At 34.7% G+C, this 19,073-nt stretch overlaps 1 protein-coding gene across 4 annotated transcripts; it reads right to left on the bottom strand.

The window, feature by feature from the left end:
* Positions 1 to 236: 236 nt before the first annotated feature.
* Positions 237 to 3,304, bottom strand: LOC141723907 (protein IQ-domain 26-like). Of its 4 annotated transcripts, none has more exons than XM_074525857.1 (4): positions 2,859 to 3,304; positions 1,705 to 2,108; positions 1,053 to 1,259; positions 237 to 966 (listed from the first exon to the last, which is right to left on the bottom strand). In XM_074525857.1, the coding sequence occupies exons 2-4, from the start codon at positions 2,101 to 2,103 to the stop codon at positions 415 to 417; spliced, it is 1,158 nt and encodes a 385-aa protein (XP_074381958.1). In that variant the 5' UTR covers positions 2,104 to 2,108; positions 2,859 to 3,304; the 3' UTR covers positions 237 to 414. The 4 variants fall into 4 exon arrangements, with proteins under 4 accessions (XP_074381958.1, XP_074381957.1, XP_074381956.1 ...); XM_074525856.1 differs by having other exon boundaries at positions 1,705 to 2,103; positions 2,859 to 3,302; XM_074525855.1 differs by lacking the exon at positions 2,859 to 3,304 and adding an exon at positions 2,311 to 2,835.
* Between the last annotated feature and the right edge of the window lie 15,769 nt (positions 3,305 to 19,073).

Below are 19,073 nucleotides of genomic sequence, written 5' to 3'. Positions count from 1 at the left end.
ATATATTAAAAATAGGGGTAGTTCAGTCTGTGCTATTAAAAATAGAAGAGATATATTTTACGAGGATTCTTAATTTTAAGGTATTAACGAGGGGTATTCATATAAACATTTATGGAACTAACAATTTCTTAATATCCCTAAAAAGAGAACTGAGGTCGTAATTTTTTTCATGCAACAAAGTGTCAAATATGAAAATAAGTCTAGAATACTTTGTTTTCGTCTCTTGAGAAGGGCTGTTTCAAACAAACATTTGACAAATTTGACAAATAATGTACAACTACACCAAGCATTAAGCTTATATTCTGTTGCTTTCAACACTATTACTAGTTGGAGAACCAAGCAATCAAGAAGTTCATGAGAATGCAACTTCTCTATTAAATAAATCTACTAGTATATATCCAACCAATAAGTTGGCTATCGCTGCATTTTAACACCGCTGAAGCTGGATCTTGATGCCATTATTTCACTGAGTGACATCCTTTTTTGACCCTGTTCCGGCCTTTGCTTAGGAGCACTGTGAGACCTCAATTTCGCTCTGAAAGACTGCGTGTTTGCCATGTAACCAGGGTGGTTTGAGTATGGCCTAAAGAAGCTATCTGCGTATAGGCTTTTGGGTGGTGTTGCCGGTATGTTTAAGTAGCCAGAGTTAGCAAATCGCGGAGTGCTATGAGCAGTTGACAGTTTATATTTATCACCCATGAAATTCCAATCAAATTCTTCAGAATGTTGATGATCAGGGATGCAGATACGAGCAGGAATTGCATTTGGAACAGGCGAAGTGCTACTTGCGAAATATGTGTCTTCCCCGGAATCTGATGAAGATGTGACAATCCTGCGGGATCTTGATCTTGTCTTGAATGTGTCGATTTCAACATTTTTGGGGCTCTCTTCAAAAGCAGTATACTTTGTCTCAAAAGAAGCCAAAGACCTCTTGCTATGAAATTCATTTCTCTCCTCAAATTTCTCCTAAGAAACATAATAATCATTGACATATTAGCACAACAAGTTTGAAAAAAAAAGTAAAAACTGGCTAAATACTAATTGATGCTTACGGTAGACTTTCTATGTCGAGTTACTGGTTGACAATGCTGATCTTGGATGAAAGAACGACGAGCCCTCTGAGATCTCATAGAGGCCTGAGCTCTGACCAGAGCTTGCATACTATAAAGAGTGGCAGCAGCTCGCTTTCTAACAAGGTAACCTCGAACAAGAGCTTGTAGTTTTACCAGACCTTTAAGAGCCCGGAGAGCTTTCCGTGACTGGCAGTTCATTAAAATTAGATAGCCGCAAGTTAAAAAAACACAAAATTAACTAAACAGGTAGAAAATGTACTGGAACAAACAAAACTAGAGAACGATTAACTACTATAACAGGTGATTCCTCCAAGACTAACATAAAGAGGATCCATTTTAAAAATTCAAAACTTTTTTTGGATGAACTTCCAAATTTCAGAGATTTCTAACTAAAATATGATCATATAAACAATCTGAGTACTCGTTGTCGTAACAAATAATGGCATGACTAAACTAGTAATGCTGGACATTTCGATATTGAAGTGAGCTCATAAATTTTTCTAAAGTTTAATTATAATTTTACACTAGGATGATCATTGATCATACATTAGTTACTGTCTAAAACCATCAGATGTTTTAAATCAAGATGATGGTATTGAAACAATCGACCAAAGAGATGAAGCTCAATTACCAGATAACCTCGAAACACAGACTGAATCTTGATTGCAGCACACTTGTCCCTGCTACTAGCAGATAGAGCTCCTCTCCCTTGGCTAGTAAGTCTTACAACAGTCATTGCCGCCTGAGCTGCAGCTACAGCAGCATCAGCCGCAGCTGCTGTGGCTGCAGCAACAGCAATTGCATGTCTAGTCTGCTCTTTCTCCGTCTCAAATGCATAAGATCTCAACCTATTCGAATCACTTGCATTATTCTTTACTCGACTTTGATCCGCAACACCGCAATCTTTAGCAGCCCTCACAGAACGCTGCCTCCTCTTCTTTTCTTTCTTGTCACTCAAATTGGAATCATCCACATTTTCCATCTCCTTCTTCCCCAACAAGCCTCTCAACCATCTAGTAGCTCTTCCCATCTTCACTTTCGAAGCAAAAACCACCACAAAAAAAAAATGGATTAACAGAGAATAATTTACAAGTTATAAGTAGCGGAGAAAATGGAGCAAAAGAGAAGTGAAGAGGACACTTGGAATATTTACATGTTATGAGCAAAGAGGTGATGAGAATAAGTACAAGGTGTGGTGTAAAAGGTTAACATAAGGCATCGAATCTTAGAATAATACCTTATAGCTAAAGATTGAGTTTTTTCACTTCTCCAAGTTTGAATCTCTCTCTTTTATTCTGACACTACCTCGTAGAGAAATTAGTTACAAGACAAACTTGTGTCATATAAAGAAACAGATTAAACAACTCCTCCACCAATATTTTATTTCACGCCCTCTCAAGTTTTCCAATCAACAAACTTAAGAATTTCAAAATTTTACCAAACAAAACACAGCAGGTATCATGATGACACACAATTTGAATACATACCCAAATCCAGACACAAACTCAGGCACGAAAATAAGGACTTTAAAGTGGATCCCCTATCTGCACGTACAAAAACTACTGTTCAACCATACCACGCTTATTAAACATGTGTTTGTCAGGGACCCGGACCCTAAAAACTAAAGCACATTCATGTAAATCAGTTACATTTTCTATCACAAGAACATGCAAACTACAGTACTAGTACTGCACTAACAGTCAAGAATCTAGGGAAGTAAATGTTATCAGGAAAGGCAATGATAACAGAGAAATAAACACTAGTTGAAACAGTTTTTGTGCTCACCTTTTTCAAATTCAAAAAAAGGTAGTTGAGTTCTGCTATCACCGGAAACTTTACTACTTACAAAAGTTTGTTGATACAAAAGTATAGTAGAATTTGGGACCTGCAAGACTTACATATAATCTCAGCTATCTCTATCAAACTCAATTAAAGATAAGAATGCGACAACTGAAAATGTGGGTCTCTAACAAAGCTTATGATTGTTCACTGTACACCGTTTCTGAGCTCACCATTTAATGCATTTCACCAAACCAATGGTTAGTATCAAACCACTGGTTAGAGTCTGATTTGGGTTCTCATGTATATGTGTGTGTACGGATGACACAGTTTTAACACGGTTAGCCACTATTACGATTATGATCGGGTTATTCTCGAGTTCGAACTCAACTAAAAAATTTGAGTACGATAATGGAGTTTAACTTTATAATTTTTTTGAATAATTCGTATTTAACACGATACAAATAATTCAAGTGACTAACGTATTGATACAGTTCATTATATCCACCCTACTAATGTTTTTAGTTTCGAGGACGGATCTAATAAGGATCATCTCAATATACTTGCGTTCTCTCTGGAAAAAAATTCGGGATTAGCATATGCATATTAGTGCGTACAAATGTTTTGGAAATGAGAGTGGCCTTATAACATGGTCCAATCTTGAGAACCTTCTTTCTTCTTTTTCAAACTCTTTGACCAAATTTAGTAGTAGTAGCATCTTTACAATAGTACAGTAGTCTGAGTGTTAATTTCATCGAAAGCTGGCACCAGCTTACCAAATCTTGATAATGATAAATGATTCTACGAATGGAATATATTCAATCAATATTCACAGTTAAATGGACCATTTTCAAAATGTGCCTGCCTACTTTCTTAAAGTCTTGCTCCGATGTGGAATTGTCAATAAATATGTACTCATACAAATAGATAATGACCTTCATCATATTGATTCGTTTTTAAATTTCTTTATGTGCAATTTCCTCATTTTTAAATAAAAATAAGGATCAAATACATGTATATAAGTAATTCTAATAATTTATTATTAACTATTTATTTATCATATATTTTGCCTGTTTTGGAATTAGAAAAGTAAGTAATTTGCTGATAAATTTTTCTTTAAGGAAAATTTTCGAAGGTAATGATTGACTTAAATATATTATATTTGTTATCAAATTGTTTAATTTCCTAATTCAAAGACATGCAAAATATATGGTAAATAAATATTTAATAATAAATTATTAGGATTACTTATTTACATGTATTCGTGGTGATCTTAAGAAAAGTATCCTAAGGCCTAGTTTATTTTGTTGTAACTCAGTTGTGTAACTTGGAGTTACTTAGATTATAAAAATCTTAGGTTTAATATATTTTAAATTGGATAAAGGAATTTTAAATTTCATGTTTGTTTCGTTGTAACTTAAAGTTCATGGATTATATAAAAACTTACACGGTTTGGTTTAATATATTTTAAATTGGACAAAAAAACTTGAAGTTCCATTATATTTGTAGTTCCTACCAAATATAGGAATTTGGTTATCAAGCTCAATCATGATCACTACAAGTTAAATAGATAGTAAATACGAAATCATTTAATATTTACCAAAAATTAACTACATAATCATTAGGTACGTGATAATAAACCAAACACAATTTTTTTATTACTATATAACTTATAACAATAACTTAGTTTTAAAAAAAATTCAAGTTACATGAAACTTTAAAATCGACGAAATAAATGAGGACTAAGTTTTTTTAAGTTAGGATCCTTATTCTCTTCATGTTTTTTTTTACATAATTCTTAACAAAATCCCTTATTTTTTGACCTTGTTGTACACCTTGGCAATAACTTTTTGGAAATGATTTTGGGTGGTACCAAGTCTCTAAACCTTTTTTTTATCACTTTCACGGGCGAGAAATTTTTAAATTTTTGGAAAGAAAATTTGGATCCTTTCTAATGGGAAGGGCGGAAAATCAGACTTAAAATCTTGGGATGTCATGAACAATATACTGCAGTACATATTGAGATCTGAGAATGTAATCGGAAATATTCTGTACTAGTGTTTACACCGACTTGGTGGTCCAAAATCTCAAACTTTTCTAAACTCTGCATTGACTTGTGACTTGGTGGATGTTAATGAATCCATGTTTTTGATATGCACAATCAAGTAACCGAGTCTTTGACTATAAGATTATCAGCTTGACAATCTTACACGATTATCAGCTGCTCAGGACCCAAACTTTTGACTGAATGGATAGACATCGCATGAGAATCCTAAATCCATTTAATATTGTTTCGGACTACATGGAGCATGATTTTTTGATGTATACATGGGATGGATGTTAACAATTAAAATAAGGGGTCAGGTCCTGAAGTTTACCAAGTCCCACTTAAAATTAAATAGCAGTTGATAACCTAGGTGAAGTACTTGATCGAAATTAAAATTTCAAACTATTATTTATAAAAAATTAAATTTCCTAATCCGTGCGAAACACGAATTGAAACTAAAATTTTAATATAACATAAAAAATTAATACTTGTAAGGAATTTAAAATAATGATAATATATAATAAATAAATATTATTAAATTATTTAGTTAAAAGTAATCGTGTCATGTGTAGTTATCAAATTTCACTATAAATAGGGGTTTCATTTGTAATAAAAATCTAACAGATTAACTATATTATTAATAGGATTTTTTTGTTAAAAGGGCGGTAACCAAATATATTTGTTATTTTAGATAATTTACTATAATTTAATATGACTTGATAAATATTTTTTTTCAATATTGTTTATAATTATTGATAAAAAATATTTTGCAAGCTAAAATTAAATTGACAATGGGATGAATACTAACAAATACAATTGCTAAACGTATAATTTTCAGTTTGAAATTAAACAAATATCAAGAAAACTATTCACTATAACTTTATTATTGTTTAAAAAAATTCAACTTAAGGGTAAATCGATTCTTAAATAAACACTAAGTAGCTACTAGAAAATAAATTATACATAGAATATAAGTCAATTATTAATAGTTTGGATATAATAATATAAAATAATAAAAATAATTATATAATTATCTAGTGAGTAACAAAATTTGAAAAACTTGGTATTTTTATGGTCTTATAAAACATGATTTTACTTATAAATAAAAAGTATGTTTTTCGATATAAAATAAATCGAGGTTTGGATGAACACTAGCTAATATAAAACAAAGTTTACATAAGTTAATTCGTGTTAAAACAAAATTATTGAAATAATTATATTATTATTATCTATTAAGCACCAAAATTTGTTAATCTGATATTCTTTTTGTTTAAATAATATATGGCAGCGCTTATTAATAAAGAGTATATTTTCTAATTTAAAAGAAAACTAGCTCTATAACTCGTGAAAATATATCCATATGGTTTTTGTGACGCCCTCAATCTCGGGGTTAAAAAATGAGGACCCACACACCATTAAACTAATATACAATAGCAGATATAATAAACTCCGATTAAATAATAACATGATATAAACATGATTAAGTATGAGATAAGATTACAACTACCAACCAGAATAAATATATTACAACCCAAAATGTAATTAAGATCAAATTTATTTGATTCCGACATGGAAACGATAGATAACCTATTGTATCTGAACCGACTAGAAAAACCATTCCAACTAACACGCTTGCTCTCTCACACACACAACAGCTACCTGCTCTGGCATCTGGAAAACACGGTAGATACCGCCAGGAACGCTCTTGCAAGCGGTACGCCTAAGTCTGACCATATTCTTGCTTAACTGCCATGGTTAGATTAAAACAAATATATGAGCAAAGAAGCTCAACAAGTAACTATATAAACAGTTCTATATCACAATACTAATATCAATATCTGAGGCATTCTACATTATCTAGGTGGCAGTTTTCTGCGATTGGCTAAGCAAAGGTTATAAAAAAAGGTTTCAGGCTTTCAGGATTTAAGGCTCAAGATTGGGAGAAAGCCGACATTCATCACAAATCATTAGAAGAATTATAAAAGAGTTTCTCAAATGAAAGAAACTGTTAATCAAGTTTCGAGATTCAATAACTAATTAAGTTGACAGGGTTTGCAGATTTCATAACTTTATTAAAAATACAAATCATTTCATTTCCTCTCATTAAAAGAAGCAAACTGCTTAAGAAATTATGATATTTACTCTTTTACAAAACATAAAGGAACCCTTGATTGGAATATCCATCTTTTAAAATAATACGGGTGATCAGCCCGTACTGACTTCCATCTGGTCGTTATGGTACCTATTACATTATTTCAGCCTTATGTTGGACTAGCCCCGCTAGCCTCTTATGTGATTGGACTAGTCCCATTAGTCTCTTAAGTCTCAATCCAATCCATCATAAATTCATTTGGACAACCTTTGTGTTGGAAGTAAGAAAAGTTGAGTAAGTTCATATTACCAAGAATATGAAATCATTCGAACTCATTCAAGTCGAAAATTATTCTTAAGTTCAATTCAAGAATTCAAGGAAAGTGAACGAATCGGAAGTAAACATGGATCAATATAAAATATCTTGATCAAATGATCAACATAGTATACTAGTTCCGAATTAGAACAGTTCCAAAGATCAATACATAATAAGGTTCACGGGTTATCGAAGAATCTGGGTTAATCAAAACAATACGTAGGAAAGTTTACAAAGGTTCTCTTCGGGTTTACGAGATCATAAGATAACAAAGGAAATAAGTAAGGTAATCAGGGTATGAATTGACAAGGTTACTATAAAGGTTAGAATAAGAATCGATATCAAGTTATCACAGAGAGTAATATCAGGGTTTATCACAATCGCTATAGAGATTCACTACTTTATCATGGCATCAATAATTTCCTCTCTATATTAAAATCATATGAGAAGGAAGAGTTACTTGCCTTAAATTGCTTTCCTGCTTGACAGAACTGAGCTACTGCCACCTAAAATATCCTTCCCTTTCCTAGCCTGAATGCCTCCGCTATCCGAATCTACAATCCAAAACAGAACCCCTAATTAGCTACTTAATCCACTCTCGACGTTTCTTAGAACTTCTAACAATTACCCAAAGTCGCGATATCACTTAACTTATGTACTCGAGTATAATCACGTAACACATAATACGATATACTCATACACCCTTAATATCATAACTATACTTAACATTTAGCAATTAATCATTGATTCGAACATTACGACATGAAAACATCTCTTTCTCTTTTTGCTTATCAAAATTCGAACCAAAATAAAGCATACCAAGTAAGTTCTTTTCGGATAATCGACATGCAAGTAACAAAACCAACATGCAAGTTCAAAAATCATATCTCAATTAGCAACAATCAACATGCAAGTTCAAGAATCAAGCATAAACTTTATTTCTAGTCAAAACCACCCATTCAAACCATTTTTTTTAAAAAAAACCGAACCTCACCATCAAAATTTCGAACAAAAAATCCTTAGAAACTCAAACTCTATAACCAAACTCATCTTTTAAAAGTACTAATCCATTATTCTAGATATAACCAATCTTTTTAATCCTTTTGAGTCTAAATTAGTTACATGCAAAGCTAAATCTTGACATGCATGTGATATATAACTCAAAAACAAACTCAAATCAACAATATACTCCATTTAAGCACATAACTTAGAACTTAAACATAAATGATCATCTAATTTAATAAATAATTCAACCCAATTATTTATAAACCAAAAATAACATTCGGTTCCTTTCAAAACTCAACATGCATCCATCTAACTGATTTCTTTTAATCTATTAGAGCTCAGCAAGGCATCATAGCTCACCACCGACTCACCGGAGTTTATCGCCGGTGGCGGTGGCTTCTCGGAGGTTTCCTCATTCGAGGGTGTCCAACCAAAAACCACTGATTATCCATCAATTACTCAAGATAACTAACATGCATAACCTTTCATCACTTCCTTGCAAAGAATCAAACTCAAAAACAACTACAAACTTAAGAATCGAATGGTTTTTGATAAAATCGAACAACACACACACACAACACACACATGCAAATATGTATATGCATCTTTAGAGTACAAGGAACTCAAATCTTAGAATAAGATTGAATTTTAATGGAGGATTTGGAAGAAAATAAGAGAGAGAGAGAGAGAGAGAGAGAGAGAGAGAGAGAGAGAGAGAGTTTATACCGAGAGAGAAAAAGCCGGGAGAGAGAGAGGGAGAGAAAGAAAGAAAAAGAAAGAAGAAAGAAGGAGTGGCCGGGTGAAAAGAAAAGAGAGGGGGAGGAAGTGGCTTTATATAGCCACACTTGGCAGGGGTATTTTGGACATTTGCAAACTCCAATCAATTTATAATTTTATTTCCATTTTCCTCTTTTATTCTCATTATCCAATAAACTCCAAATAATCAAATAGAATGGCTTTATATATATTAAAATGGTTGTTAGGGCGAAAACACGCGCTAAAATTACACGCAAGTATACGCGTTCGCAAGTAATATAGAATACTTTCTAGTTCGTTCCCACAGAGACTTGATTAGGTTAATTTCAGAATGTCCACCTATGCATCAATGTGTGATTATACTTCACTGCTGAGACAATTAACACTTAGGGTTGTTGATTAACTAAAATATTAACTAACATGCAAATAACTAAGAGATTAAAATGTTGATTTAACTATATGAGACAAACATGGGATTCTAACTTCATTACTACTTCATTCAAAGTCATTGTTCTTAACCTTAGCATGCAATGGTGATGACAACTAATTAGATAACACGAAACTAATAAACGCCAACTTTTGTTGTACGAATACCCTACAACCAGACATCCACAAAAGAGATAGAAGCTGAATAGACACCAATTATGTTGAGATCCTATATGTCTATAGAATTTGACAACATAAAGGTTTAATGAATAAGTTATCTATCGTGATTACATAGGAAAAGTAAGATGGTTAAAATTACCTACGAATCATGCATAACAATTATACATGAACCTATGCTAGCATGGCAAGTTCTAAACCTCTATATTCACTTTCGTTTGAATAGAGATTAACACGCTATCTTATATGTTAGCTACGCACATAAGATGAATAAGTACAACTAATACTAGGATATCAATCAATCACCACACACCAAGATATCGAAACAAATTAACAATAGAAATCCATAAGTAAATCCGTTAGAACCCCACGATAACGATTAGTTCATAACCGAACTCATCGTAACCATGGGTTCCAATGAAAGCATGGTATAAAAACTAGATCTTTATAAACTGAATAATAATCAAAAGTATGTTAACAAGAGTCTAAGGTTCAAACGAATAAAAAAACAAGCATCCAACGTTACAACTTAAGCAAAAAATCACAAGTAAAAATATGATATTCTTCTCCTTCGTTGTATTGTGCTATTAGGTCTTCTTACTGCTCTCTCCTTCTTCTTCTTCTTCTTCTATATGAAAAACGTCTTTTAAAAGTCTTTAAATACCATCCCAACAGATCAGGAGTCCAACAAATCAATCTTATAGTAGAATCAGGATTCCTGAAATTCAACATAGCGCGGCCGCCCTCAAATCAAGTGCGGCCGCCCTGAGTTTCTGACAAATGAGCGCGACCACGCCCAAACCTAGCGCGGCCGCCCTGACCTTCTGGAAATTCTAATTTTTCTTGTTTCCTTGACTTCAATTGCTGATTTCTTTCATGCTAACTCCCGAGGCTCCATCCTAACACCCTTAGCATAGAAACAATGTAAAATCTATTCCTTCTTCCAAATATACCCTGAAATGCAAAACACTACAAAACACATCAAAAACACAAATAACTTGAGTACAAATCACCAATTCGAGCCTTTACGAAGCGTTCTAAGTGGATATAAATTCCACTTATCAACGGTACCAATACTATTTTTAAATTAAATAATATGCATTTAGCTCTTTCCCCATATTTTTAAATAAATTTTTGAGCGAATAGATTATTTGATATAGATTTTCACAAATAACCCCAAATAATAGAATTTAAACTTTATAAAATCATTTAAAATATCAAAGCATCCACATAAATCCCATTAATAATTTTAAAAAGTCCCTTGGACTATTTTAAAGGCAATAAAACAAATTTTACACCTTAATCACATTTATATAACTTTATAAAAATGATTAAAGATCAATAAAATCAGTTAAAATCAGTTAAAATACCACTGAACGCCAATTTGAACACATATACTTCAAATATCATGCAGAAACACAAGATCATCAAATATAATTCACATTCACACTCTTAAACACTTTAATCCCTTTTAATATGGGTCCCGTTCAACTTGACGGCCCGACAACACATCTTAATCCCTTAGCTGACTCATCAAACTGGAACGAGTTACTTTACGTTCCCAGTTACTATTATACAACAATAACATTTAATCACAAAATCATTTAACCTTTTATTTATCTACATAAATGCACAATTACTATACAAAACTATACTTTATTCACTTAATGACGTCGCGAAATTCTCAGTCGCTACAATCTACCCCCTTAAAAGGATTCTATCCTCAGAATCTAGTCTAAGCAAATAGATGAGGATACTTCTCTCGTATTTCACTTTCGAATTCCCAAGTTGATTCCTCTATCTTAGGATTTCTCCGCAAAACTCTAACTAAAGGCACCACTTTATTTCTAAGCGCTTTCTCTTTTCGATCTAAGATTCACACTGGTTGTTCCACATATGAAAGATCTTGTTGAATTTCCACTGGCTCTAACTCGATCACATGACTAGCATCATCATTATACTTCTTAAGAAGAGAGACGTGAAACACGTTATGAAGATGTTGTATTTGCGGAGGTAACGATAACTCGTATGCCACTTTTCTGACTTACTTTACTAATTTGAATGGCCCAATATATCTGAGACTTAGCTTTCCTTTCTTCCTGAATATAGAAACCTTTCCATGGAGATATCTGTAACAACACTTTGTCTCCGGGTTCGAATAGTACCTCCTTTCGACTCTAGTCTGCATACTTTGTTTGTCGATCTTGAGCATATACCAACCTTTTACGAATTATTTCCACCTTTTCGCTCGTTTATTGCACTAGTTCTGGACCAATTAGTTTGCGCTCGCCAACCTCATCCCAATACGTAGGAGATATACATTTCCTTCCACACAATGCCTCGTAAGGCGGCATGCCAATACTCGCGTGATAACTATTATTGTAGGAAAACTCAATCAATGGCAAATAATCGTCGTAATTCCCTTTGAAATCCAATGCAAAGGTTGTCAACATATCCTCTATCGTTTGAATAGTCCTTTCGCTTTGTCTGTCAGTCTGCGGATGATACACCGTACTCATTTTCAACTTAGTTCCCAAATGATCATAAAATTGTCGCCAAAATCTTGAGTTAAATCTCGGATCTCTATCGGATACGATAGACACCGGTACTCCATGACGCATCACGATTTCATCCAGGTACATCTTGACCTACCTTTCCAATGAGAATCTTTCGTTGATAGGCAAGAAATGCGTTAACATTGTCAGTCGATCGACTATTACCCAAATCGCATCATGATTAAACTTGGTCTTTGGCAATCCTATCACGAAATCCATTGCGATATGCTCCCATTTCCATTAGGGTATCTCCAGTGGCTAAAGCAATCCACTCGGCCGCTTATATTCCGCTTTTACTCTTTGACACATATAACATTTACTTATCCATTCCGCAATTTTCTTTTTCATGTTTGGCCACCAATAACACTCTTTCAAATCCTTGTACATTTTCGTACTTCCAGGGTGAACCGAAAACCTTGAGTTATGCGCTTCATGCAAAATCTCGTGCTTTAGTTCCACAACGTTAGGAATCCAAATACGTGATCCAACACGGTATATTCTTTTCTTATCCTTTTAAGCTCTAACCTTTTCTCCTGTCAATTTGTCCTTTTCGTGATTCATCACTTGTTCTTGACAACATCGAATCTTTTCCAAAATCTCTGACTGAAATGTCATTTCATACACTAGTTCATTTCCAAGTTCTGGAACTCGTACTTCAATTTCCAACTTCTCAAATTCCTTGATCAACTCTTCGGACAAAGTCAACACATTAAACCTTTCCTTGTGGCTCAACGCATCCGCTACAACATCCGTCTTTCTGGGATGATAACTTATCGTATAGTCATAATCTTTGATCAATTCCAACCATCTCCTTTGCCTCATGTTCAATTATTTATGCGTAAATATATACTTTAAGCTCTTGTGAGATCTCACACTTTTTCCTGTATAAATAGTGCCTCCAAATCTTAAGAGCAAATACAATTACTGTCAATTTCAAATCATGCGTAGGATACTTCTGCTCATGCGGCTTTAACTGCCTTTATGCATAAGCTATTACCTTTCCGTGTTGTATTAGCACACAATCTAGTCCTTTATAAGACGCATCGCTGTAGATGACAAATTCACCCTTCTCATCGGGTAGAACTAATACTGGTGCCGTTACTAACCTCCTATTTAGTTCTTGAAAATTTTCCTCACACTTATCCGTCCAAACAAACTTCTCATTCTTTCTTGTCAACTTAATCAGTGGAACAACAATTTTAGAAAAATCTTTTTATAATATCCTGCTAATCTGAGAAAACTTCTTACTTCCGTGGGAGTCTTTGGCCTATCCCAATTCATCACAACTTCTATCTTTGCAGGATCTATTTTGATACCTTCACTATTGACTACATTTCTGAGAAACTGAACTTCTTTTAGCTAAAATTCACATTTTGAAAACTTCGTGTATAACTTCTCTTTTCTTAATATCTCTAAGGAAATCCTCAAATGTTCCATATGTTCTGCCTCCGTCTTGGAGTATATCAAGATATCATCAATAAACACTATTACGAATTTGTCCAAATATTGCTTGAACACTCGATCATGAGTTCCATAAATGCAGCTGGTGCATTCGTCAAACCAAAATCCATTACCAAGAATTCATAGTGTTCATATCTCGTTCGAAATCCGGTCGTGGGTATATCTTCCACCTTGATCTTTAGTCGATGATACCCATATCTTAAATCAATCTTCGAGAAATAGGTAGCTCTTTTCAGCTGATCAAATAAATTGTTGATTCGCGGTAGAGGGTACTTATTTTTAATAGTTACCTTATTCAATTCGCGGTAATCGATACATAATCTCATGCTTCCATCTTTCTTCTTTACGAATAGCACTAGTGCACCCCACGGGGATACACTCAGGCGAAATACTTCTTTGTTAAACAACTCTTGCAATTGTGTCGCTAATTCCTTCATCTCGACATGTGCCATTCGATATGGAGCTTTCCAAACTGGTTCCATTCCAGGAGCTAAATGGATCATGTACTCAATCTCTTGATCCAGAGGTAGTCCAGGTAATTCATCTGGAAACACATCGGGAAAATCTTTAACTACTGGAATATCTTTAATTCTTAAGGATTCCGCCTCTACATCTTTTACATGAGCCAAATACAGTTTGCATCCCTGACGTAACAATCTCTTCGTTTGGATAGCCGTTAGAAACTTCCTCTCTTGCCTCTTTCCTCTGAATATCACCTCAACTCCATCCTTGGAATTTAATTTCACTTTCTTGCTTTTACATTCGATTTGCGCATCGTGGTTTGACAACCAATCCATCCCTAATATAACGTCAATTTCTCCTAACCTAAAAGGTATTAAGTCATAACCATATCGCAATTGGGACAAATTCTATTGGCAGTAACTCTTTTTTAATTTGCTACTTCTATAATCAAATTGGGTTTAAGTGGGTACGCAATGCACTTTAATATGTCAATAACACTTTCAGCAATAAAAGATCTAGTAGCTCCAGAATCCATTAAAACTTTGACTTCTACTGAATTTATGACAAGCGAACATGCTACCACATTCGCATTCTGCACTGCATCTTTCATAGTCATGTTGAATTTCCTTGCCCTTGATTGGGTTGCTGGTGCCGGTGGTGGTCCAGCAATCCTAAACACATTCGCCTTCTGAACAGGCTCCTTACGGTTCCTTGCCATATGGCCTACCTTCCCACACTTGAAACAAGTCATCTCTGGATTTCCTGCACATCTTGGACATTCCCTTGAGTAGTTTCCTTTCTGGTTACACTTGAAGCACGTCACATTTAGCTTATTGCACCTCCCCGGATGTCGCTTTCCACAAATCTTACATTCCTGAATCTGGGGTCTATTATCCTTCATTGATTGTCCCGTCTTCTGGAAACGATTCTTCTGATTTCCATTCCCGGGCTTGAACTTATGAAACTTCTGGTTCTGATTTCCAACTTCCTCCCAAACTTTCCTCCAAACTTGAGACTTCCTTGATCTTATTCAGATTCCTCAGACTTTCTCTTCTTCCCTTCATTTTTCCTCTTAGTTGCTTCTCTTTCTCCTTCTACAATCAACGCTTTCTGTACCAAATCAACGTAAGTCCTTATCTCCAAAAGATCCACTTGACTCCGAATCCAAGGCCTAAGTCCTTGTTGAAATGTTTTGGCCTTCTTAGCTTCCGTATTCACGTACTCAGGCACAAATCTGGCCAACTCTGAAAACTTCACTTCATATTCCACTGTCATGTCTTCTTGTCTAAGATTCAGAAACCTCATTTCCAACTAGTCTTGCATATAACTTGGCAAATACTTCTCTAAAAGCATCTCTGTAAACTTTTCCCAGATTACAACTTATTTTTCAAGCAATGCCTTGGAAGATTCCCACCAGTAACTAGCCGGGTTAAATATCAAATTGGCCACTCAATAAACTTCGATATCTCAAATTCACCACTGAAAAATTCGGGGTCTCATTTAAAACACATTAAAATACATAAATATCATCCGTACCACTACGTCCTGAAACGAACGGACAGTTTACTGACGCCGTTTGCCACATCAGCATAACGGCTAGTTGAGACAAATCAGCACCCAGCTGGCTCCTACATGTCTCCAAGTCAGATATAACGGGCATATTCCCCCTCACCCCAGCTATATATATATATATATATATATATATTCCCCCTCATCCTTTTTGCACACATATATATAGCTGGGGTGAGGGGGAATATGCCCGTTATATCTGACTTGGAGACATGTAGGAGCCAGCTGGGTGCTGATTTGTCTCAACTAGCCGTTATGTTGACGTGGAAAACGGCGTCAGTAAACTATCCGTTAGTTTCAGGACGTAGTGGTACGGATGATATTTGTGTCTTTTAATGTATTTTAAATGAGACCCCAAATTTTTTAGTGGTGAATTTGAGATATCGAAGTTTATTGAGTGGCCAATTTGATATTTAACCCGTAACTAGCCTCATCCTTAAGATAATAACTTACGTACTGCGCCTTCGTATCATTCCTGACTTCCGCTAACTCAAAAGCCTTCTCCATTTCTCTCAACCAAGACTGAGCTTTGATCGGATCTGGAAATCCAACAAACTTTGGGGGATGTATGGATTGAAAATGCTTGAAATTACCGACTTTAGGGGCTGAGGGTTGTTACAAAAGTTGAAAGAGTCGGTTCGTCATAGGAGTATCTTGGTTTTGTTCTTGACCTTGGGTTTGAGTTTCTTCTTCTTGGTGATTTGGTGAAGTGACCATTTTTTACAAACCTGATTAAGCAATTATTTAGCAATACGATAGCATGACATACATATTAATAGAGACTCTTTTAAAAATAGCTTTGCAGGTTTTAAGTTTTACCCAGTTGCGCATGTAATCCTATTACTACATAATTCACTCATCGGTTAAAGTTATCACATGATACAAAGTACGTTTTCACAGGATATTAAGTACGGTTACTTGGAAACATGGTATGCAGAATAGTTTATGAAAATTCCAAGGTCCACAATGTAAAATAAGATGCATGGTTTATTTAATGATTCAAAGGTACATAGACAAAAAGGTTCAAGTAGAACATGTACTGTCATAAGGTACAATAATAAAACAGGGTTAAAAAGAGGAAAAACTGGAAAATATCCCCTTATCTACCCCCAACTTTTACCTAACTACTACTACCATTAATAAGTTCTGATATACAATACAACATGAAAAGAAAAAGGGATCCCAACATCTGACCAAGTATCTTAAAGCCTACCGGTGCTGAAAAGAAATCACAACATAACAACCACGGGCTCCACCAGATGTCCCGTCTGAACTCACAACCTCACTAACCATCAAGAATCTCCCTCAACATTGTCAGCATCCAACGAATGATCTTATGCACTCTCCGGGTCTCAGCATCAGAATCACTAGAAGATGGTCCCTCATCCAACCTCTTCTGGGCAATCTGCTCCACCATCTGAATACAAACTCTCCACTCATCCTCCAGCACCGACATCTACTGCCTAGACTCACGAGCTAGCCTATCCACCAAAGCTCTCAACTCAGGAATACAAGAGTAAATAAAATCTCAATTTTGGCCCAACTTGCCACCAACACTGAAAGGCACATGCACATGCATAGCAGACTCTTGCTCAATGGTTGGGGTCTCCGGATCTGATCACAGGGGAGAAACATGCATAGGGGCCTCACTGTTCTCAGATGGATCCTTCTCAGGGTATGAACTAAGTTTAATTCAAGAATTCAAGGAAAGTTAACGAATCGGAAGTAAACAGGGATCAATATAAAAGATCTTGATCAAATGGTCAACAGAGTATACTAGTTCCAAATTAGAACAGTTCCAAAGATCAATACATAATAAGGTTCACGGGTTATCGAAGAATCTGGGTTAATCAAAATAATAAGTAGGAAAGTTTATAAAGGTTCTCTTGGGGTTTACGAGATCATAACAAAGGAAATAAGTAAGGTAATCAGGGTATGAATCAACAAGGTTACTATAAAGGTTAGAATAGGGATCGATATCAAGTTATCACAGGGAGTAATATCAGGGTTTATCACAATCACTATAGAGATTCACTACTTTATCATGGCATCAATAATTTCCTCTCTATATTCAAATCATATGAGAAGGAAGAGTTATGTTGTGCATATGTTGTGTACTTGATGATTTCATAAAGAAAACATCTAAGTAGATTTTACTTAGTGAAATTATGTAGCACTCGACGGATAAGAATTATAGTCCCGACGGATAACTCATTATAGTCCCGACGGATGATTAACTTATTATCCATCGAGTGAGTAGCTTATGTAATAATAAGTTTGTAGCATAGTTATGTATGCACCTTTGTATAGAATCTGTAGTAGCATATAAGTCATGTTGACTTTAACTAGATATGCAGAATAGGTTGATCAATTATACATAAATGATGTCTTGTAATTCTGCATAAGTGATATAGAGTCAAGTGCCAAAATAGCTACCGACGGATGATTAACAAAGCCATCGACGGATGATCAAATGACTATCAACAGATGTTTAATATAGCAGTCGACGGATGATCAATTAAATCATCAACGGATGTTCTGAAAGTCGACGGATGATCATATGAAAAATTCAAACAGCAGTTGAACAGTGAAAGCTGACACACAGCCGTCGAGATGTATACAAACACACTGTGGAAGCCCATTAACTGGGTAATAGAGGACGAAAAGCAGCAAAGCTTAAGACTGTTAGATTTTATATTTGTTCAGTCTTTTTGACTTTGTAATCTTGGTATTATATAAACCAAGTTAGAAAATAGAAAAATAACCGAGATAGCTGAGAAACACAAAACAGAGAAATCTTTGTAAGCAGAATCATTAGCATTTCATGTATTCTCAGTAGTTTCATTTGTAAGCAGCTGTGAGCATTTCTGCACACAGAGTCCCCTCGATATATTATATATATCTCTGGTGGAATTGTTTAAATCCACCAGAAAGTTTTTAAAGACTCTTGTTTTTAATTACTTATGTTTTGATTCAATTAAGTTTACATTCCGCATTGTGCTAATCAAAACAAATATATCTATAATCGAGTTGAACATTTTTATTTCAAGAAAAAGGTTCAAGAATTCCATTCAACCCCCCTTCTGTAATTCTTGCTATATTGTTAAGGGACTAACAATTGGTATCAGAGCAAGCTCTTAATCTACAAAGAGTTTAAAGATCAAAACAATTCAGCAAGATGAACAAGAAAGATGTTGGAGTCAAGATTCCTTTTCTTGATAAAGATAATTACCATCATTGGAAGGTAAAGATGCATCTTCATATGCTTTCTCAAGATGAGGCCTATGTGGACTGCATAGAAAGAGGCCCTCATATTCCAATGAGAGCTGCAACAGGAAATGAGCCATCTGTTCCAA

The sequence above is a fragment of the Apium graveolens genome, chromosome 5 (genome assembly GCF_009905375.1).
Source record: "Apium graveolens cultivar Ventura chromosome 5, ASM990537v1, whole genome shotgun sequence".
Taxonomy (NCBI): domain Eukaryota; kingdom Viridiplantae; phylum Streptophyta; class Magnoliopsida; order Apiales; family Apiaceae; genus Apium; species Apium graveolens.
Note: the sequence above shows the minus strand (reverse complement) of the source record. Positions and strands in the feature narration are given on the sequence as shown.

Coding starts and splice junctions, on each gene's coding strand:
- LOC141723907 (XM_074525857.1), bottom strand. CDS start 2,103: ATGGGAAGAGCTACTAGATGGTTGAGAGGCTTGTTGGGGAAGAAGGAG. Junction 1,260..1,704: donor CTGTGTTTCGAGGTTATCTG/GTAATTGAGCTT, acceptor ATGAACTGCCAG/TCACGGAAAGCTCTCCGGGC. Junction 967..1,052: donor CTCGACATAGAAAGTCTACC/GTAAGCATCAAT, acceptor TATGTTTCTTAG/GAGAAATTTGAGGAGAGAAA.